Source organism: Pungitius pungitius, chromosome 12 (genome assembly GCF_949316345.1).
Source record: "Pungitius pungitius chromosome 12, fPunPun2.1, whole genome shotgun sequence".
In the NCBI taxonomy this organism is placed as follows: Eukaryota; Metazoa; Chordata; class Actinopteri; order Perciformes; family Gasterosteidae; genus Pungitius; species Pungitius pungitius.
In genome coordinates this window covers 5,421,281-5,444,006 of record NC_084911.1, presented here as the reverse complement: position 1 = coordinate 5,444,006, position 22,726 = coordinate 5,421,281, and the positions used below count along the sequence as shown (strand labels likewise).

Sequence of the window (22,726 nt, the reverse complement as noted above, 5' to 3'; positions counted from 1 at the left end):
GAAAGAGGAGATGATGGAGAACGTTTACCTTTTCAGGCACATATATTTCAAGGATAGTGATTATGGAGATGAGGGGAAATTTAAGGGTTGAACGTTGGCAGTTAGTGAGAACCATCTCATCATTTATGCTGGAATAGTCCGTTAATACGAGATGAAATGGCATATGTCTATGTTTAGGATGTATCTGCATCCACGTTGGTACAGGTAGCGGCTGACGTCGCCGGAGGGGCCGTGTCCAGGGACCTGGACTCTGTACGCGGGGATGAAGAGTCACACTGGCCACAAAGTTCAGGGGTTCCTTTCAAGTCGAGTATTTGCTCTGCGGCCACTTCACACAGGATTCCCTCTCCCCTCCCCGGGGGTTTCTTTCTGGTCCACAGTTCAAGTCTCCACTCTCCTCTCCCTGTCTTCAGTTCTGACGCCTCCTCTTCTTCCTCCTCCTCCTCCTCCTCCTCCTCCTCCTCCTCCTCCTCCTCCACCTCCTCCTCAGACTTCAGGGGGGTGCGAGTCCGGCTGGGAGCCGCCATCCACTCTCACCACTGTGGAGGGAAAGCAAAAAGAAAAGAAATATGTCAGTCTGCGGAAGAGTAAAATACCTGTGTGTGGCGATATTTAAATCGGCAGCAGTTCATCACGTTTTATTAAATACACAGAGAATTTAGAGCCAATATTAGAACGGACATCGAGCCTTTTAACTAATTCAAAGGAAAATGGCAGCGCATGTCAATGTTTTCACACCATTTGATGACAACAATCAATTCCTTTCTAGCCACATGCTTAGTTGTGCTCTGGTGCTTGTTGGGTTGTTACTACAAAACCTCGCCTCCCCTCGCGGAGTTGGTCTATGTTGCCCTCGGCGACGTTCACAGCTCTTTGCGATGCATCGTGTACTCACATTATATTCCCATGCACAGATGTTTTTCTTACTCAGACAATTGTGCGCATTCTCTATTCTTCTCGTGTCTCCCACTGATCAGCTCCTCTTTAGTAAATGGGCTGAAAGGCTGCCCACAAAGATGATGAGGTCCTATCTGTCTGCACGGCGAAGCTCTCAATCCGTGTGAACTCACTCATGTGAACCCGCCAAACCAAAGTCATTGGCTGGACGGGAGACGAACGCTCTCATTTCCCACAAACCCCTTAACCTGCTGCCAGTTGGGGGAAGCCATGGAAACGCCTCAGGAATGCAGAGGCGTTCCTGAGAGGACCTCCGAGTCCGGAGGGTGTTTTCTCGTCTTCATCAATGCATCGTTGTGCCACAGGAGTGTAGTGCAGTTTAGTTGAACTCTTTAAGAGAGGGGGGATTCTTTTGTATATTCGTAGCGTCAGCCGCCCCCCCCCCCCTACCCCTCCTCCTGCTGTTTTTCTTTGCCTTTCCCTTTCCTAAACAACTCATCTTTTCTTTTCCCACACACACTGTCGGGATGTAAAAATTCACATGGGTGACCGCACGCCGCCTCTGCCACTGTCTATACCCGAATAGATCCGCTCCACGGCGCACCGCGCTCTCTTCCGTCCTGGTTTGAACGGACACTTCACAGGCATCGGCGGGGGCAGGGAGCCGAGGGGACGATGATGCACAGCCATCTGCGACGCACGCACCAGTTGGGGCGCCGGCAAAGCGGCGTGCACCTGCTCTTTTTACCACGGCGCTGCACCCATTGCAGGCGGACTGCATTTGGGAGGCAGCGCTGATAGGGGAGGTCACGTGGCCGGACAATGTCTTCAGCTCGACCTCATTCCAAGAATCGATACGAGCTGCCTTTCTCCTAACCAGCTCCATCTGTTCTGAAATGTGAACTCGCTGCTTTGTACTCGACTTCTCGCTCTCTTCCTTTCTTCATTTCTAATCGGCACGTTCAGGCGATCCTGATTGGATTCAATTTGGGGTGACTTTTTTGTAATCATAAATCCCAGGAAAGACTTTGGGATTGTCTCATAAATTTTAAAAAATATATAAATTGTTTTGTTACTAATCAATTACTTTCACTTGTTGTCAATTTTTTTGGAGGCTAATGGCCTTTGAAACTCTCAAATAGCTTCAACAATGAGTCGTGATGTCTCAAATAATCACAGGATTTCTTTGCCATCTATTTATTTTTTCCATGTTCTTCATCCAATCTGTGAAGTAAATACGAACATGTTTTACTCCTCAAATTCCTAAATTTATTTTCTTAATTCTTATTTATTTTTTTGTTCTTTTAAATATAATAGATTGCCTCATTAATATAATGTACATTTACTGTTATTTACTTGTATGTATGTAGCTGTATTATGCATGCATGTTCTAAAATAGAAGAAAAATAAATATTTCATCCGACTGGGCAGACTGTGAAGCATCATAGGGCATCAACGTTATTGGGACATCTCTCCCTTTGGCTGAGCCATATAACCTTCCAGCAAGAAATGCCATGTAAAAATATATGAGATCAATTTGTTATTTCCGTCATTGCTTTCTTAGACCAAATTAACAATTGTACTGATTATTCTGTTGTATTGAGAACTGTATGCCTGCTGCTCAGTATATTTGTAAATCTCACTTTACCCAAGATTTCTACAGTGACCTTCCCTCCGTTGGTTGTTTGACTGACATTGTCGTCACTGCATTATGTGTAGACTGTGGGGTCGAACTCGGGACGGGGATGCACGGCTGGGTGACTGGAGCCTGAATAGAGTTTACATTTTAAACGCATTCAATATGCACAGCGCAGGGTGGAAGCAGGCAGGAAGGAGTGCAGCGGCGCAGACAGACGCTTCTTTTTAGTGGAGATGAGGCAGAGCCAGTGAGTCTTGCAGGGAATACCCTCTCTGGATGTTGTCAGTCAAAACATTGCAAAATATTGCTCTATTTATCGTTTTCAAGGCTTTTTTGACTTGTTTTGCCTGGATATGTTGCCATTACCTTAGCCGGCAGTAAAGTACGGTTCATTGGAAACAGGCAACCCTCAGCGATATATTGGATTTATTGTGCAGATTCTCAGCCCCTCTTTTGTTTTACCAGAATCCGTTGGTTGCGGAAGACCCACCGTTTTCTCAACGTTGAATCAACGTCAACCGTCTCTGAAACCGCGGCCGGTGCTAATGCCAATTATCACGTCCTAAACATGGGCGCTGGATCGGCTTTGGAGAGGCGGGGGGCCTGGACCCCGTCTGGTAACACCTGCTAATGAGCCAATCAGTTCCAAAGGCGACAGGGTTAACGGGGCGGACATCTTCTCACTGAGACGATAGCGATTTGTTCCTCCAAAGGAAATTCCTTCTTTTCTTAAGATGTGCAGCAGGGTTTCCAATCGTTTGAATGGAGGAAGGAAGAAGGAGACTCAAGCAATACACAAAAAACTAAATAAGCTTTTCACAAGCCCCATTAGAATGTAATGGGTATCCCGGAAAGGACACAGTCATGTGGATTGTTCCAGGGAGGATTTATGAGGTGTTTTGCCTTTTAAGCACATTATTATCCCCGTATAACTATATTTAAGCTTAATATAATTTCCAGTAAGACCAGGAAGGAAACGTAAGAGATCCTTAGAGGGAAAGTCTGAGTGAGAAGCATGAATGAATGAATGAATGAATAACAAGATCATGACTGAACTGGGGGGGTTCTTCTGCAGGTGAAAAGCCTCTCAGGTTCATGTGTATAGATCGAGCGAGCCGGCTTCATCTGTTTAATGTGAGGCTTCTTTGAGTTAAGAAGGAAGGTAGAACAATATGATCTCCTTCTCCATATATATATATATATATATATATGTGTTATTGTTGTTAAGAAGAAAAATGATCAGAATAATGCATATTCACTTTGTAGCCAAAACGTGACGTACCCACCCTTGAATATAAGCTTTGAAAACAAATATATGAATCATTACAGGGGATTGGAATAGTGTGCGAAACACATCCTGACTAAAAGGCAATTAATCTTTTTTTTTTTTTTATGCACTGCGCTGAAAGAAGTAAATTAGGATCGAAGTGAATTGCTTTAAAATAGATCAGTAAAGTGCATTATAATTTCCATCCCAGCGGGCCAGACGTCGTTTACCAAATGGATCAAACAAAAGCTTTTAGATTTTGTCTAGCTTGCGCAACTACATCTCAAAGAGGGTCCCACAGACACACATCCAAAAGGCTTCATGAGTCAAGAAGAAAAATCATGATTTCCTTACAGTTTTTAAATGTTCTGTACACAAATATAGAAGCCATGTCATGGATGTGTCAGACCCGAATTCTTCAGCCTCATATTGATGGTACATCTCCACATCTGGCATTAGGAGGCTAACAACTAACAAATGATAGCACTTAAATTGTACTTATAATGGCACTTTTCTATAACATGTTTTGTAACTGCTTATTTGATGAAAAATGTACTTTCTTGTTACTTGTTTTCTGAGTTTGTATATATGTGGAAATGGACTTATTGTACGTCGCTTTGGATAAAAGCGTCAGCTAAATGACATGTAATGTAATGTAAAGGAGGCAAACCGTCAAACTAATGTTCAGTCCCCTCCTCACACTCATGTAACGGCCGGCTCCCAACATCCTACTCTGGACATTCCTTTCGTTTAATATGTCACGCATGATGGATTTGTCTTCTCTTGGCTGCTAGGTGTGAATCCTGCACCGAGGTAACAGGCGCTGTGTTAGATCTCATCCCAGAAATGTGTTGTCCTGAGGCATCTTGATGTGATCAATAATGACAGCTAGTATATCATTGTGTGAAGAAGGAATGTTCTCAGACTCGGGTGAGTGTCTTTTTTTAAAGTTTTTCTGGTGAATAATGAATTGTGGCCAGGAAACTTGAATGCTACATATCAAAATGATCCTCCAGAAGTTCTATATATAACAGATGCTGCATACAAATGCGTTGACGCATATTAAGCAAGACTTCCACCTAAAATACAAATATTTAGGTGGAATTCTTTAGGGAGTTATTCCTTATTCTTTGTACCAAGTTGGTAATAAATTGGACCCCTGCATCCGACATTAAGATTGTTTCCATTCACACGCTTTTGTTAAAAAACAGTCAGTCTTGCGCTTACCGATCTGCTCCTGTGTGCGTGAGTGTGTGAGCTGAGCCTGGACGTCGGCCTGGGCCTGCTGGTGCTGCTCCTGCAGACTCTGGCTGTCCACCGAGATGCCGCTGTCGCTGTGCAGCTTCTCTCCCTCCGGTGTCACCATCTGGTTGCTTGTAGCCGCGCGGTTGTTAGCCGCCTGCTTGTTCTGCTTGCAGCTGTTCCACCTGTGGAAGAGCAGCATGGGGGGGGGGGGAGATGATTGAAATCGTGCAGACGCGTAATCATAGTCTGTGGTTCAATATTTGGATATTTGGAGTGATGAAGCGATTACTGATGAGTGAAAACAGCTTTTTGAATAATTTTGAAAAATCTGATATTCAGAGCTAATGCAGAGGAAATGCTTTCATTCATGCGTCCAGGAAAAAGGAAAACCCTGCTTTAGTCCACCTCCGTCTTTAATCAAGAACCAACCATTACAGAGCCTTCTATGCAATACTGTATTTTTCATTTTTTCATTTTTTTTCTTCTCTTTTGAAAATGAGTGACTCGATTCAAATTTTCTCCTGGTATTGAGTGATACTGCGCAGTTCACACTTCCGAGGGGCAAACTCATAAAACATTGTGCGTTAACAAAATTCATATAAGTTACAGTCTGTTTTCCGCTTCACGACAATTCCATGAGGGTTACGAGCCAGATGCGTGCGTGACTTTGCTAATAAACCCTGGTCGGCACTGTGCGGGCAATCAATGCCCGTAATGAGCTTGTTGACTTGTTTCAGACGCCCTTTGAGCCCGAGCTCGTATCTGTGCGCAAGGTCTGAGTGCCTGCCTGCCTGCATGTGTGCTTGTTTGTGTGTCTGTCTGTTATGCATTGAGCGTTGTGACCTTCTCGTCTTTTTGTTCTTCAAAAACCTCACTGTGGTACATTGGAGTGCTCCTCTAGAAGTGGGTCAAAAGCTCTTTGACCGTCACAGGCCTGAATATTTCAACAGGCACTATTCAGGCATTTTTCCGCCACGGGCAACATCTGTCACTATCCAACAGCCCCCCCCCCCCCCCCCCCACTCCCCACACACACACACACACAGACATACACACAGCACCACGTTCGCCCTCTTTGTCCGGTATTTTATTGCAGATGAGGTGCAATTGTGTTTATGTAACAACGAAGCATCGTTTTTTTTTGTTTTTTTTCTCTCTACTGACTGACCTCTTAAAGACGATGTAGGCCACGAAGCCCACCACCACGGCGGCCAGGATGGAGCAGTAGATGGGGATGAGGTTCTCGTTGAGCCCGTGGCCGAGGAAGCGCGGGGAGCCAGCGCTGGAAGTGGTCGTCTCTCCTGGCAACGGGCTGTCTGAGCCATCCGGGGGGAAGTAATTGGTGAAGGAGGGTGGAGACGGGTCCATGTCGGAGGTGGAAGTGAAATATGTTGGGGAGAGAGGATCTGTGTGGGTAGAGAACGGAGCATCTGTGAGAAAACCAACGTGCCCAGATACGACTGAGAGAGAAAGTAACTTCACATCTGCAGACGTGCCAGTGGTGTTTTTTCTTTTTTTTTTTTAGTAAAAGCAGCAATGCCACATCAGAAAAAAAGAGTAGAAAAACTCTCTTCCAAGAAAAGCTGTTTGTGATGAACAGAGTTGTGGCTGAGTTGTGAGCGCAGAGGGGGGGGAGGAATTTTCCACGACAAAGGGGGAGCAAATATCTGTCACCCACCAGTCTACCCCACAACAGGCCTGGGCCAGGTCCCTTCTCACCACATCCCCATCTCTGCACATTGCATGACATCGAGGCCATATGGATCACTGCAGAACAAAGTCCGGGCTTCAGAGAGGTCATCGCTTTAAAGCTGAGGCCAGAGAGGCAGAAAGGCTCCGTGCTTCTGGTCTCTATCATAGCGAAGCCTGGAGAGAGGAGTCATTTTCATTAACTGTCCTATTTCCTGAATCGTTGTGAGCTCCATTAATGATTCAGTGTTATTCCCCATGTGGCAGCCACCCAGTGCCCACTCCGATGGGATTGACTCTTCCCTGCAAACAGAGTTCAAAATCTCTCCTGCAGGACGCGTCGTATTGGACTCACTAAAACTGCAGTGATTCTGTCGAATGGCAGAAAGGCTCAAAGGGCCCGTCCAGCAAAAACCAAAAGTCCTCTGAGCTCAGCAGCCTGGTGAGGATGGAGAATGTGCAGCCTGGTTCACATCTGAGCCTGTAATTCCCGGCAGAACCTCAGGCTGTTCCTCATTAGCTTCATACTAGCGTCCACAGGATTAACCCCGTGGAGACCCCCCCGAGGCTTCCTTAAAGGCCAAAGACCAGGACGCTCTATGCCAAATGTGCTGAGGGTCGTGCTTCTTTCACTCTGTTTCTAAGTATGATGGATACAACCAATGTATACTTATTATAGAGGGAATAAGATTACCAACAAGTTGTTGTGTAATATTTTACTTTTACTCATTCATTACATTTTAAATCATTGCAAAATATATAGGGGTCTGTTTTCATGAATTTATTTTCTCCATTTATTTTTTCCAATGGTATTTGCTATAGGCTGAAGCTTCAGAGACTTTTCACTTTATGTGTACAGGGTTTCCAGAGTAACACACCTTTCTGTCTCAAACTAAATTTTGCAGAGAGGGGGGGGGGGGGGGCGGGTGCGTTTACTTACAAGATGCAACCATTTTAATTTAAAACATTTTAATAAATCAACAGCAGTGTTTCTCTTTAAAAACAACGTCACCTCACCGTCAAGAGGTTCTCATTGGAGGCTCTTTCAACCTAAGGAATGATTCACTATGGAAACTGTTGACAATGCAGAGCAATGGGCACATTACTTATTAAGCTATTTAGCATGAAAACTTAAACCCGGCTTATTAATACCAAAAAAAGTCTTTATTAATTAATTAATTAAGTCAAAATTGTCAAATTGTGTACAGGATCACTGAAAGCAGGGGTGCTCCTTTAAATGATATTTGTGAAGAAAAATGGATGAAGGGACCGGTTGTGTGGTCAGAGACGACAGGAAGAAGATAGTCAGTGGACCATCACGGACAAAGGCTCTTTTCACTGACATGGCAGATAGTCAAGTTTCTGCACATTGATTTGTTGCATAATTTACACACGGTTACTCGCTTTTAAAAGTCCGATGGGACCTTGACGGGCAAATCATGTGGACATATTCTAAACCCCCCCTGCTGGGAGTTAAGAGTTGTGCCTCCACGTCGTGCCTCTGCGTCTGCACGGTGATGACGAGGCATTCCTGCCTCCCGGAGGGAGGATTGGTTTACTGAAATGTTGCAAAGCATCTTTCAGGCAACAAAGAAAATACATACACGCACATGCGCCATACTTAGAAACAGGAATAATGCTGAGGTCTATTTAAAGCAGGCGCTATTGATTCGGATCAGTCTAAAAGGAGGGAGCGCTCGGAGGAGCGGAGCGTGGATGTGTCTGCATTACACGCATTGCTCGACCTTTCCTGGGACGTAGTCAGGTTTCCTTGGCTCGGCCATACATCATCCGGCTAATACAGGGGGCTGGCTAATGGTATTAGCAATGCAACACGAGCTTGCAGGTAGAATGAATAGTGAGTGGGGAGGTGTGAAAGTTTGTGAAAGTGTGCATGCACGTTGCAGGCCTGATGTACGGTTCCTTGAGCTTCATTCATCCGGCCGTAACTGCCTGACGACCTTTTTTTTTCGCATGCAGATGTATTCATGCACCAGTTGCACCTGAGGCCTCGCTGTAAATCGTCTTTCTCATTCAGAGCCCCCCCCTCCTGGGAGTCCGCTTCACGTAACACCAGCTCAACGCAGCGCTACAGCCTATGTATAGTGTACGACATCTTTATCCCAACTCCCCCCTCCTCCCCCGCGTCTCTCCGGGGGCCGATGTAGAAGAGCCGACTGGCTGCAGACCAAAGGCTCCGCAGGCTCCAGACTCCAGCTGCAGCACAATGGGAGCTTTGGGGCGGTGGCGGGGCTTTAACAATTACATTTTGGCTTCAGCGGGTTTGAAACCCGGATGAAACCAAATAAAAACTAGCCCGGGACTTTACGAGCGTTGGGCTGTGCGGGCGCAAGGGGGATGTGTTTATTTGCAGGGTGTGGACGAGAGGGGGGGGGGGGGAAATAAGGTTTAATTGTTATGAGCCATTGAGGTCTTTATGGTGGAGTCAACCCCTGGGCCCTGTGCAGCGGTTGGTGTCTCGGCTTCTGCCGGTTCAGGGCGGAGATGAGCAACTATTAGGCGTAGCACATGCACAATGACCTCTTTATCAGCTGCCAAACGCTCCCCCCCACCACCCCCCAGCTCAGGCCTCCGTCTCAATCTTCCCCTGTGTTAGTCGCTGGACGCGCACACATCCATCACACACACACGCACACACACACACACACACACACGCGCAGGCTACACATGACTCAAGTGAGCGCTCTATCTTCTACTCGGGAGGGTTAGTAGGGGGAGCGGAGCGGAGGGCAGACAGAGAGGGAGAGTGTTGGGAGAGCGTGATGAGGGGGTGCAGATGAACAGAGGAGCTGCTGTAAAGTGCTCTGATTAGCCGGAGTAATTATACTGCAGTGGTGAAGGCGCTGAATGCACACTTCCACCACTTCGCCGGGGCCGGCCGCTCGAGGGCCACTGTGGGAAGAGAGAGAGGGTGTGCATCGAAGGGAGGGGGGGGGGGGGGGGGGGGGCTAATAAAGAGCAGACAAAGGTCTTCCTTTTATCTGGTTTTATTTGGTATCTTTTCTTCTCTTCTTCTCGAGGACAAACACTCTAACGGACCCAATACCCGAATGCTAATCTTCCCCATTCCCCGACTGGCCGAACTCAGCCGAGGCCTAACGGACGCTTTCGGTAGGAGACGCAGGAGGTGTTTTCAATTTCCCATCCAAGAGATTCACACATTTGCGCCGTGCGGCGTTTAACGAAAAGTGCACATGTTAACGCGCACTTGGCGGAGGGAAGAGCGTGCGTGCGCGCCAAGTTAGCTCCGCTATCAGCTGTATCGATTTTGGACGCTCATAAAACGTATTGTGTGTCTGGAGCTGGAGAGGACTTGTGCCTGTGTGTGTGTGTGTGTGTGCTTGTGTGTGCGTGCGTGTGCGTGCGCGCGTGCGTGCCTGTGTGCGTGTCCTCCGCTCATAGAGGTCATTCAGCGAAACCTGAGCACGAGCACGAGGAAATCCCAGGACTCGGATCGACCCCTTCAGCAAAGAATACCAGCGCAGCACATACGCTGCAGCTCCCACTGTCTGATTTCGCCTCTCTTTCTTTCTCTCGCCCCTCTCTCTCTCCGCCGGTGATTGTATCAAGTAATTAAAGCTTGGTGACAGCTTGATATCAACTGGGGATTTAGGGATTTGAAAAATACTCAAATCATATCTTTTTACTGAATGCACTAGAAAGAGAGATGGAGCCAGCAGGGTAGGACATTTAGGCTGAATCAAATGAAGGCTTTTTTTTAAAATTATTTTAAATCATCATCCTGATTATTAATTCATGCAAATGAGTTTTAAAAAAGCAATGTCTTTGTATTTTCCTTTTAAATTCCAACCATCTCTTCTACTCAATCAAAATATGACACAAAAAAATTATATCAAGACATCCTCATCCAGTCATTGTGCAACTTTTAGCAAGACGAGATATTATAAGTCCGTCTCACTTTTTATCAGTCCGATCAAAAGAAGAATTTTATGTGAATCCTTCGGAGAGAAAAATAAAATAAAAAAAGTTCACACAATGATGAGAATCCCAGCGAGCGGCTTCCTGTTTGCTGCAGAGAACATATCTGCATCTATCGCAGACCACCATGGAAGACCTGGAAACATCACCACCCCCCCACCACATAGTGACTCTTCCCCACAGGCCCACTGGTGCAATGTGACAGGGCTCTCCTTTCAAAACCCACTTCCTGCAAGGCCACTTATCGTGCCATCTACGGCCGGGACCGTCACTGCCGCTACTCATCGCTATCGCTTAGGACGAGGCGGGTCGAAGGTCACACCGCCTGCATGGGTGGGCGCTAAATGGGCAGCAAGAGGCTTTATTGTGACCTAATGTAGGTTTTAAGGAGCATGGGGAGCAGTTTGTTTTGATGGCTGCCGGTCGTGTCTTTCAGAGCGGACCGATCTACATTACTCGGCCTTAGTTGTGTGTCTGTGTAATCCCTGCAAAACAGGGGTAATAGTCACTCCTGGCACCTCACCATGGGAAGTCGGGTTCCCACACTTGCTTCCAGCACTGCTAGAGAGCATCCAACTTTAAATTTGTTGGGTGATTCAGAATTTTTATTTTTTTTCATGTCCTCGCTATAATAAAAAGAAAAACTAACAAGAGGGAACTTTACAGCCAGTTAATATGAGCTCATATATTTCAGTCTGGACTAGGTTTTTGTTGGAAGAATATCTACTTTGGCTTTTTCCTCACCCTGTTAAATTAATTCAAAGATTTATTTTTTCTTCAAAATAACTGTGATAACTAAATACCCCTAAACGTTATGCCTTTGAGGAGTTTTTGTCCTGGTGGAAGGAAAGGTAGTAACTCCCCCGTCCATTTCTCTGCTCCCTATCAGTACTTTTACAGTGTAAAACTGGAATGCACACCCTCAATTCGGCACAAACACGTCCTCTGTACTATAACAGAATGTTGGAGTTCATTAACTCTGTGGATGCAGATACCTGTTAGCGTCTCTGTGAATTATAAACCGAGCCTTAAAAAGAGAAATACTGCAGCTCTAAAGCCCAACATTCATATTGGCAGCAGCAGATTTGGAGATGTTCAATTAAAGATTCTAATGCACAAAGAAGATCAACAAATGCCCAGCATTAGCAGCTGCTCCTGCTCTTAGGCGCTTCTATCAGAGCATTAAATGGTCAAACCACACTTGGACGGGAAAGTGCTTTTCCCCGTATGAGACAATGACCACAACCTTCCGCTGAAGTTGGGGCCCGTTTTTGGGAAATCTTTTTTTTGTTTGAGTCTCCATTTGCATTTTCCCTGTGAACTCCTCCGTTTTCTGATAATGCTTTGAAGAACGATGGCAGATATCTTTCAGGAAAAACCGAAAGCATTGCCACATACGTAGGACATTTTAACCTCGCAGATTTGAGCTTGTTGCCCCCCCCCCCCCCCCCTCGATGAGGTCAATTTCACGCCTCATCTGACACGAGAGAATTTACAGCTTCCTCGGTTATAAGCTGCCTGGACTGGAGACGAGGAACTCGACTCGGCCCGCGTGTTGCCTTTTGCTATGTGGGAGAGCAGCTTATTCAATGTCTCCGTGTTGACACTCCGGTAGTCTTTGACCTTTTAATGCTGGAGCTTTCAACTTGAAAACATGACCAGCACCCGACCTCTGACCTATCCTGTTCCCACCGACACACACGGGAGTCACTGGAGGCTGGCTGGGGAGCGATTGCGACACATATGACGGCTCCTAAGCGGCTCTGAGGTTCCTGACAGCCGGGGGGGCGCTCCGTTCTCGTCCTCCTTGAAGGGGGCTTCTGTCACTGCTAACCGTTACGTGGCTGTTGGATCAAACTCTGCTGCCTTTGGCACAAAATACGGGCCAAAAAGACGCAACGGCCCTTTAGTCTTTAGTCCCTTATTAACAGAAAACGCATTTATTCATCCAGTTGTAGTCTGTTTTTGAACACATCGGGAAATCCGTGAATTGTGCTGCATGAATTTGTTTAAACTAAATGATTGAAATGATCCAAAAATTCGGAAACGTCTTCCAACCACCTGTTTGTGAGATTTGTCTTTCAGATAGCAGCCCACTACCGCGTCAGGCAACGATACCACCCCCCCCCCCCCACCCCGTGACGGCGGGGCCCACGTGCGCGGCAGACTCACTGTGGCAGACGGAGTCCCCGGTTGGCGTGCACGCCGACACCTCCGTCTCGCTGGCCTCGTCGCAGATGGTGCAGGGCAGACAGGGGTCGAGGGAGCTCTCCCGGTCGGAGTAGGTGTCGTCCACGCACTCCTCGCACACCGTGTCGTGGGCGTGTTCGCAGTGCGCGTACACGCCCTGGCCCAGCGGGCACACCGTGCACGGCTCGCACCCGCCCGACATGGCGTCGAAGAAGAAGTTGTAGTCGCAGACGCAGACGGCGTCGTTGGAGTCGGTGCACGGCGTCTCCATCCGCATCAGGCCCGTGCACTCGGTGCAGGGCCGGCACTGCTCGGACGCGCTGTAGTTCTCTGAGAAGGTCTCACCTGCGTCGGAGGGGGCGAGACGGAGGGGCGAGAGGCGTAGAGTGAAGGTTATAAGATGGAGATAGAGAGAGAGAGAGAGAGAGAGAGGAGGAAATATGAGGAGATAAACAGAGGGATAAACAGTGTGTCTAATGACGTTAATCGTGTTTACGGGATAAACAGTGAGTCTAATGACGTTAATCGTGTTTTTCGTGCTCCGGGACAAGAAAGGTGCTCTTGTCTGGGAGCCGAGTCAGAAGCCCCCCGCGCTCATTACGATATTGATCCCGATGTGTTTGTGCTGCGCCGAGTAAACGGCTTTAATCTCAGTCACACACACACACACACACAGAGCGAAGGGCAGCTGCATGCTCACACTGATGCTGATGATAAAGACTTGTGCGTAGTATACCCCAGCGATCACGTAATCACTCTGGTGTATGGACAGGCTTAAGGGAGCGTTGATTAACAAGCCATTCTGCCAAAGTGTGGCATTTCCGTGGTCTCGTATGGCCTATAGTTTATTTACATTGTTAAACTGATCCAAACAGAAAAACCATTCAATCATTTATTGTGATACACTGACTTGGTAAATAGAACCCTTGAATCTATTAATCTTTTTGCACTAAATGGAAATATTTGTGAAAACATTATCATTTGCATTGTTAATTTGCCAATAATTACAATGGGTTCTTTTTTTTCCTGCTGGATTACGATTGATACAGTGCAGCCATGCAAGCTAACGATGCATAAATGCTAATGTTAAAAATACATGACAGCATTAGCTTAGAATTAGCTGATAATCATGGCGTATGGAAGCGACTTTGTGTTTATAATCTCATAGAGTATTGCTTTGGCTCTGGTTGATGCCAAACATCTGTTCAACCCGTCACATGGTTTGCACCTTTCAGACAGAGAAATTACTTGACATCCTTTTTCTGTTCGGATGTAAAAAAAAAAGAAAGAAATGATCCTTTTCATTGAATGCTTGTGTTCAAAAGACGCCCATTTCAAAGAACAAATCCGGGGCATTATATCTATTTTCGTTTGAAGAGCTGTAAGAAAAAGATGGCAGACCGAAGCTGAGCGAGGAGAACAGTGTGAAACAGACCGAGGTTGAAGCTCACTAATTGCCTGCTGCTTTTCACTTACTTCAAACACTCTGCTCTCCAGGAAGGTTCAGGAGAGCTGGTGACCTCGCATCAGTTTGTTCTTCCACCGCCAAGTAATTAATTAATATTACATGTGTATATAGAATTATTTTTCTATATAATTGGATGCCTGCTGAATTATTCATATAGTGAGAGGAAGGGAGGCCGTTGGTGTGTTTTAATGGTGCAAAGAGCCCGGGAGAACACAAGCTGTAAGGGAAATAAATCTACGGCTCACATGATCACGGAGGCAGCGTCTCTTTTCTGCAAATCCCTTTTTATTGTTTCTGTGGCGCGCTTCACGCGACACCAGTCACTTTGCAAAAGAGCTGCGGCTCGGATGCAATGTGCAACGCTTCACTCCCAGCGGCACGCAGAAGACATTGTACGGTGTGATCAAAGATTAGCATCCACCTCTCCTGCACCAAAGCCTCACAACGTGGTGCGAAGAGACGAGGATGCATGTCGAAACTGATTTGCAAACTGTTAAATGACGGCTTGATTCCACAAAGCGGAGCCGATAGCAAGTTATCGCTTGTTTAGAATGTCCTCTTTGCACGAGGCAAATCCTCCGGACTGGGTGTGACTATAATTATATTCCCATGACTGTTTTTAGTGGTGGGGGGGTGGGGGGGCGGTGTTTGATCGGCACACACATATGTCTGAGTGTGTTTTCCAAGTGCTTAGCGGGTGTCGTGTTGCGCTACGGCACATTGTCGGTGTGAAAAGCCCCGCGGCAACGTCCCAGCACTCGCACCCGTGTGCTGCAAGCGGCTCTGGCAGGCAAACGCCGGCACAGACGGAAGCTCTGAACACCTCGTAAACAGCAGCGCGGCTCTGAAGCCCGCCGTGTGAACGCCGTCGCATCCTGCAGGCCCACCGAGCGTGGGCACAACGGGGGGGGGGGGGGTCGGGGGGGGGTGAGCGAGGAGAACTTCAGAGTGATGTAGGGATCAAAGTGTTGATGAGTGTCTGGGTTGAGGGGGGGGGGGGGGTGGACCTGTCAGGGATGTGAGTGAGTTCTTCCTCACGCGCCGTCCGACCCACCGTGTTGGATACCTCCTCTCTGACCGCCGTGCCGCCTTGCTCTCATGGCTGCCCGGAGGCAGAGGTGACGGAGACGGAGAACAGACCAGAGAGCTGAACGGTTATTTGAATTAGCGAGCTTGAAGCCGTTGTTGTTCTTTGCAGCGGAGCTCAACCCGGTGAAAGCTTTCCTCATTCATTTCAATTATCCCACAGCGCGCAGGCTTCCTGGGGTCATTTTAACTCACATGCATGAGACCCTCCCCGGTCCTTGTGTGTGTGTAAACACGTCTAAATGCGACCACATGGACCGAGAGGAGTGTGCGTTCTGTCTGCTTTGTGTACTTGTCGTTTATTTGTCTGCACTTGGCGGCTCTACGAAGAAAGTGAAAGGCCATCGAGGATCCTGTGGTGTTTTCTTTGATAAGATACAACCCTTTTTTCTTTTTTTAATTGTCCCCAATGGAGCGATGGCCGGTTCATCAGTCAGCAATCCGAGTTCACCTGTTTGGCAGTAAAAGGGATATGCGGGGATGATGCACTTAAAATGTGCCACTTCAGCCTGTGAAGACCCCCCCCCCACTCCCCCCAAAAGCTGATGTGTTTTGGTGCCATTAGTGTCATCAATAATGTAGCTGTGGACGGCCTTGAAACCGCCCAATGAGCACCACAATCAGGGTGTAAGCTTTTAGCGAGGTCGGCCATTTTTCTGCGGCTCGGTGGAGCCCCCGTAGCTTTCCCTCCAGGTAGGAAACAGGTGCTGTAGGATATCTCCATTTCCCTCTCCTTCTTTTCCCTCTCTGGATTGGATGTTGGGAGCGATTCTTGACCCTCTGTCTCAGCCCTCGCCAGACGACGGCTGTGATTTCACTCTACCCTTCCTTCCTCCTCCAAATCCCCAGCGAGCCACCCGTCCACTCGGGCCGGCGGTTCGCCTTAAACGCTGTTTCGCCTGGTGAGGCTTCAGCCTTTTTCTTTTTCCCTGTCAGATCTTCAGTCATTTTGCAGGGCGAGCTCTTCGGAATGGTTCCCTAAGTACGGCGGGTCCGCTTGTCTCGTCTCCCAAGACAGCAGCGAAAAGTGGGAGAGACGCATGAATATTTCAGCGCTGCTGACGATCGGCCATGAAAAAGGGGGGGGGAGTCAGGGGTTGCACTGACAAGAAGTGGGGAGTCAAGGGGGGGGTCGTGGTAAATAAAGATTCACCCAGATATACCATGAAACAGGAAATGGATGTGTTGCATTCGCCTCTTAAATTATTAATACCTGCACAGGTATTTATAGCTTTTGTTTTCTAAATAAGGTCAGTGTTTCAGCAACTTCCATTTAAATCCCACTCAGACTTACTGTAGCGTGTGTGCTCCTTTGGCCCTTAGGTACGTTAAGATTTTATCTCGCGGAACAAAAACAATATTGAAAAAAAAAAAATGCATTTGCACTGGATATGGAGTGCCCCCTCCTGGGTATTTGAGCTTAATAGTTGAGTGTTTTTCAGCGGTGAATACCCCTCCTGTACTGCAGAGCAAGATAATTGTGCTCTGTTAGAGGCACCATCAGCTTTTCAATATGGTTTAATTAGCTGGATCAAATGAGCAAAGAAGCGTCGATGTAACACCATGCATGTTGAACGAGGCTATCGTGCCCCTCGGTGCTCGGCTCTCTAATACCATTTTATCCGTTAATACAGACGATGAGTCATAGCACAGGGCGGAAAAGGAGTTAAGGAGCGGGGGGGGGGGGTGGTTGGGGGGGATTGCTGAGTATCGGATGGAGAGAAGAGGAGGTACGACTCGAGTTGGGGGTGTGACCGGAGGAAATGAGAAATGAAAATGGCGACGCGGCTCCACATTTATCCCTCACGACGTCAAACTCAAGATAAGAGTCCAGTCGCCTGTGGGTTACTGGGGGTGAGTGGGGAGCACGAAGGGGGTCCTGTAGCAGGGCCTGCAGTGTGCAGGATTTTTAACACCCCGATGTAAACCACAAGCAGGCCACTTAGTTTTTTTTTACCAATTTCACACCAGTGCCTCTTCTACATGGACGGAGGCGCTTTACCTATTTACATGTGTTTTCACCCTTTATTTAGCATTGTCACGCTCTAGAAGTAGAGAATTGACTTTCTGCCCCCCCCCCCCCCCCCCCCCTCCCGAACCCATCGCCGCGGCTCTTCGGGTTCCTCGAGGCGAACGAATAGCAACTTTCAAAGAGGTGATTTAAGACGAGATTAGCATCTGAAGTTAAGCTAATCTGAGGATCACTTTTCTCTGAGATCGTTGCCGCCCAAAACGACACCCAGGCCCACGTTATTGTATCTTGGTGTCAAAAGACTGTTTGCATGCACCGTTTGACAGCGTTTACATGCCGCTTGTGTGTGAGGGGATTAACGCCATCGGCCCGGAAGGTGCACTCTAAACGTCCACGCAAGACTAATTCGGGGGGGGGGGGGGGTTCTGCTCTGCGTCAATGCAACGCCTCACGCGTGCTCTTCCCGGTGTAGGAAAAAGTCCTGCGTTTTGTCTCGCCGCCATTCTCCCCCCCCCCTCCCCCCGCCACTCCCGAGCGGCGGTGACCCATGCTTAGACTCTCTGACACACGCGGGAACTTTAAAAGGGCAAACGGAGCCGCGCGGGAACGCGGGACGAAACGGACCACATTCGTCCTCGGCTCGTCCAAGTCTCGCTGACCACCCACCCCCCCCCCCCCCCCCCCTCCCGTGTGGGATGTTGCGTGTTGGCGCCTCTCCAGCCTGTGCAGAGCGAGTGCTAATGTGTCACAGGCCGTAGCTGAGCTGCGACATTTGGGGCCACTTACAAGCATCAAACTCAGGAATGCCTGTGTTATTCCTTTAGGATGCCGAACGAGGGCAAGCAGACACTTCACGCAAAATGAGCAAATTGGACCAAAAGGAGTTTGTTTTGGCTCGAGGTTTCTTTTTGTTTGAAGTTCAGGGCCTAGCGCCGCCATCAAAGGACGAAAAAAAAAGAGAAAGTTGTGTGCATGAATGGAAATGACGTAATGCAGAAACGTTGCATTAATCAGGCCATTGTGATGCGGGTGATGGCGTGCCGTTTACACATGTGGTACATGTGTCTCCAGATTGGATGATTGCACATATTTCAGAAAAGGGGAGTTTTGTTAAAGTGATTAAGTTTTTTGTCATTAGTTACGTCTCCAACCTATTCGAGTGTTGTTTTGCTCCAATCAATGACATAGGAAACATGAACCCATGGTGAGCAGAAGCTTTGGAGCCGCATTAGAGAAAATTTGTTCACAGTGAGCCTTTCGTACATTGTTTTTTTGGAGGTACTTGTTGGGTCTTTATGTTTTTGGTTTTTTTCCTTTGTAAAAACCACAAATGTGGCTGGCAGCAAAAGCTTCAGAGGAGGAGATCTCACAACACAAACAACAACAATGTTTGTGTGCTATGTTTCGAATAAGACCAGTTTATAGCGTCACGTTTTATCAGATGGAAGAGAGTTTCCAAAGTAAATCAAATTAGTTCGAAGATTTTACTGAATGAAGTTGCCATTGTTTCAGAAGAGCATCTGTTTTTCTGAACTAAATTTGTGGAAAAGAATGAACTTTATATCATTTAAAAGGCATCCAATTGTAACATGCGATGATTTATTATGAAATTGATTATTAGCCAGTAATAAAACCAACTTTCTGTTGCTGGTTGGATATGTGTCTGTTTGTTTTCCACAATTAGGCAAACAGCCTGCGATCACAAAGACGCATCATTCGTTGGCTCCACTCACTGTCCAGACACTGGGCGCAGACGGTCTGCGTGGCGCCGCACTTCTTCACCACGCCCTCTCCGGGCGGACACTCCTCGCAGCATTCTCCGTCGGCAGCGTACAAGCCGGTCTCGCAGGGCACCTGCACCGCCCGCTCCGTCTTAGACGCCGACGCCAACACCACCTGGCAAAAAAAAACGTGGGACAAGCACAGCGGATGAGCGCATTCATGGATGAGACTCCAACGAACACAGCGAAGCAAGCTGGGTGAAACATTGCTGCCAGGCGCCTGACCGGTTCCTCAAATGCGAAGGGCATCGGGATTCATCATGATCATCCCGTCGTCCCCACCTGCATCCCACACACTTTGAACAAGTCTAAACTGCCCTAATTGCTGCCCCCCCCCGAAGGCACATCAGCTCTAATAGTAAACGTATGACACGCTCAGGAAGTGGCAGATAGCATTAAATCCCGTGTGCCACGTTACACACACGCCCGTCCGAATTACTGTCTAAAGGTGAGAGTAGCTGTGGACGTCCACCACAGCTTCCCATCCGCATTGGAAAAACACACACACACACACACACACTTGCTCTACTTGCTATGCCAACACTTTTTGCACTGCTTGTTTGAAGATCTTTCTTAGTACAACTAACTGTAAAAGCTAAAGGATTCCAAGGAAACTCCAAACACATCAGCACATGTTTTGGTTACTTAGGAGGCCGTTGCATAACCCATAACTAACCAGAGAAGTCTTCTTTGTGGGGGAGTTTTGTATTTATTTATTTTTACCCGAAAAGGGGGATCGATCCCCTGATGTCAGTTCACATACACGCCAATAACAACAAAATCAACATTTTGTCTAAAAACTGTAGGAGGAAATTACGTTGTTAAACGGACTACACGCCCACAGCGGCTGACACGCCTCGTTGAAGCTACGTGTTTTCGTCCCTGGACGTTGACGCTGCTCACACCAATAAAAGAAATCCTTTGAGCAAAACCAAATGATAGAATGACAAATCTTTGACGAAGCACTACTTTCTGGACTTGGGCTTTTAAATACACAAACGTGAAATGTGTCACTCGCGGATCAATTCAAACCGGATTTTAAAAAAAGATTCTACCATTAACTACAGCAGATTCTTATAGCAATAATGTCCCATGGGGGATTGTGTTATGGGCGGGACTGACCCATAACTCCATACAGTTAGTTAGTTTAGATTTCTTCATCCTGTCTCTGCTCTCTCTCTCTCTCTCTGCTGGCAAAAGAACTGAGGCTTGTTCCACTCAGGGTATGCAGCAATGTTAAATAAAAGTATTCAAAAGTTTACACCCAGGCGTTTTAGACCAAGGAACTGGTACTGAAACACTTATAATGTAGTGCGGTTCGTAAAAGCTCATTTCCAACTGATAAACATTTGCTGAGATAGCAATCTTCTCTCTCTCTCTCTCTCTCTCTCTCTCTCTCTCTCTCTCTCTCTCTCTCTCTCTCTCGCTCGTCCCTCCCCCTCCGTCCTCTCTCTGCTGTCCCGGCTTTCATTCACAAACAGATGTACCGAGCAGCCAGCAGCTCTCTCTCTCATTCTCCCTCCTCCTCTTCGCCCCCTGTACGTCAGCCCACCTCTGGCTCCCAGGGTGCATTGCTCCTCCGTGCTTTACAACCTAAAATGAATCTCGTCCTCTTTGAATGTATCCTCAGGATGAAGTCAGGTTTTCGTCTGCAAAGGTGAACTCTGGGTGCAGTCCCAAACCTCAAGAGATGCCTCTTGTGTCTGCAGAGGAAGGATTAATGTTTCTAACTCCCTTTCCTGTCACATCTCCCTGGAATATCACTTCACCAGCAGCAGGAACACACACACACACACACACACACAAACAACAATACAGGGCGACCCAGCAGGCGAGCCAGAAGTGCCTGGTTTGTATTCTCCCAAATTTCATGGTCAATTTCCGAGTTTATTTCTAAATTTAATTCTACCAGAGGGCAGCCGGCCGTCGCCACCCTTTAAACCAGCTGTCATAACAGAGTGTCCCCTCACATCCAGGGCTGTTCACATGATGACTGAGCCGCACAGCCCAATTAGAGCAGCTGCTGTGGACATACCGGAGGGCCTGGAGGATGTGTCCTCTCTGCTCCGTGCTTCAACATCCTCCCATAATCAACTTTGTTCACGTAATCAGAGGAGCCTCATCTTTCATGTCAAAATAAGCCAATCAAATAGCAGCTCATGCCGGATAGGAATTCATTTACTTTGCGCGCTGCAGCGTCTTTGTCTCTTATTCTGAAATCCCAAATTTGGCTTCAAAATTAGAATTAAATTACTCTCATTAACGCTGCTGAGGTCTGCATGGGCCCAGGCGCCTGTCAGAGCGGACTGTTGTCTGGATGCTTCCCAATGGGAAGCAGAAATCTGAATTTCCCAGAAACACACCTAACACTTTTGTTCTCTGGAAAACCATAAGGAAGTTGTCTTTTTGTTTGTCTCAATGGTCTTTTAATGGGATTTCTTGTAGAGGAAAAACAGCAGTGATGCAGTTTACATTTAATCCCAGTTCAAAAAAATCAGAGAAACGTCACAGACATCGCTGGGCCAATACATGCCCTGCAGCTCTGAAGTTAAAACTCACTATAGAAATATTCAAGTAACGTCACCAAAAGTCTCCACGGCATGTCCACGCAAATGAAGCAGCTATCAATGTGAAGGAACACGGCGGAAAATGAATATCACAAGGTGCACGAGGTCGCCAGAAACTCAACCTCCGTCTACGGAGTAAAAAGAAGAAGAAAGAAAGAAAAAAGAAACCAGGGAAGAAAAGTAACACATAAGAGAGGTTTTTTTAGAGCATCTTGACAAACGCGTTGGAGGCGCTGCGCCGACTGGACGATGGACGACTTACCGAAGCGCACACGATCACCAGCGACCAGGTGGAAGTCATCCTGCGTCGCCCGCTGGAGTCCCGCACAAACGAAGAGAAGAGCAGAGAAGGCAGCGCTATGAGGAGGAGGAGGAGGAGGAGGAGGAGGAGGAGGAGAGCCGCACAGCAGGAGTGCTCATCGTATTCCCACTTTTATCCAGGCGTCCGCACCATCACCTCTGGACTGGACTCAGAGGAAGCCGTCGGTCCACACCACAGTACCCCACACAGAAGAAGAAGAAGAGGAAGAAGAATAAGAAGAGGAAGAGGAGGAGGTGGAGAAGACAGTCCTGCCCGGAGTGCTGCTAAGCTGCAAGTGCACTGCGGAGGAGGAGAGAAGAGACGTCTGCCCTCCAGTTTATTACCCCTTTACTCCTGCAGTAAGACTATACAACCTGCCCCCCCCCCCCTCTCTCTCTCTCTCTCTCTCTCTCTCTCTCTCTGTCACGTGAGGTCCCTGCAGCCGGTTGCTGTTGCTGATTAACTGTGTTACCTGTGTGTGTAATATACCAGCATCAGACTGTCCACTTACTTACTTTACCATATAGTGTAACTGTAGTGGATGGCATCATCACGACGTGTGTATACTTCCTCCTCCCAATCATTTAATAAGATATGTTCATTAGAAAGAATTTTAAACACCTTTCGATTAATTACCTCCAAAACAAGACGACTGCAGCAAACC

At 47.5% G+C, this 22,726-nt stretch overlaps 1 protein-coding gene across 1 annotated transcript; it reads right to left on the bottom strand.

Moving 5' to 3' along the window:
* Positions 1-474: 474 nt before the first annotated feature.
* ngfra (nerve growth factor receptor a (TNFR superfamily, member 16)) lies at positions 475-22,431 on the bottom strand. The gene is made up of 6 exons (XM_037476974.2): positions 22,024-22,431; positions 19,147-19,309; positions 12,870-13,232; positions 6,217-6,454; positions 5,031-5,230; positions 475-539 (listed from the first exon to the last, which is right to left on the bottom strand). The coding sequence occupies exons 1-6, from the start codon at positions 22,060-22,062 to the stop codon at positions 487-489; spliced, it is 1,056 nt and encodes a 351-aa protein (XP_037332871.2). The 5' UTR covers positions 22,063-22,431; the 3' UTR covers positions 475-486.
* Between the last annotated feature and the right edge of the window lie 295 nt (positions 22,432-22,726).

Bases quoted from the DNA above. Each gene is read 5' to 3' on its own strand.
- ngfra (XM_037476974.2), bottom strand. From the start codon at position 22,062: ATGACTTCCACCTGGTCGCTGGTGATCGTGTGCGCTTCG. The intron at 6,455-12,869 runs GTGAGTCTGCCG...CTACCCACACAG, and splicing joins CGGGGACTCCGTCTGCCACA to ATCCTCTCTCCCCAACATAT. The intron at 5,231-6,216 runs GTCAGTCAGTAG...GCTCTTCCACAG, and splicing joins GCCTACATCGTCTTTAAGAG to GTGGAACAGCTGCAAGCAGA.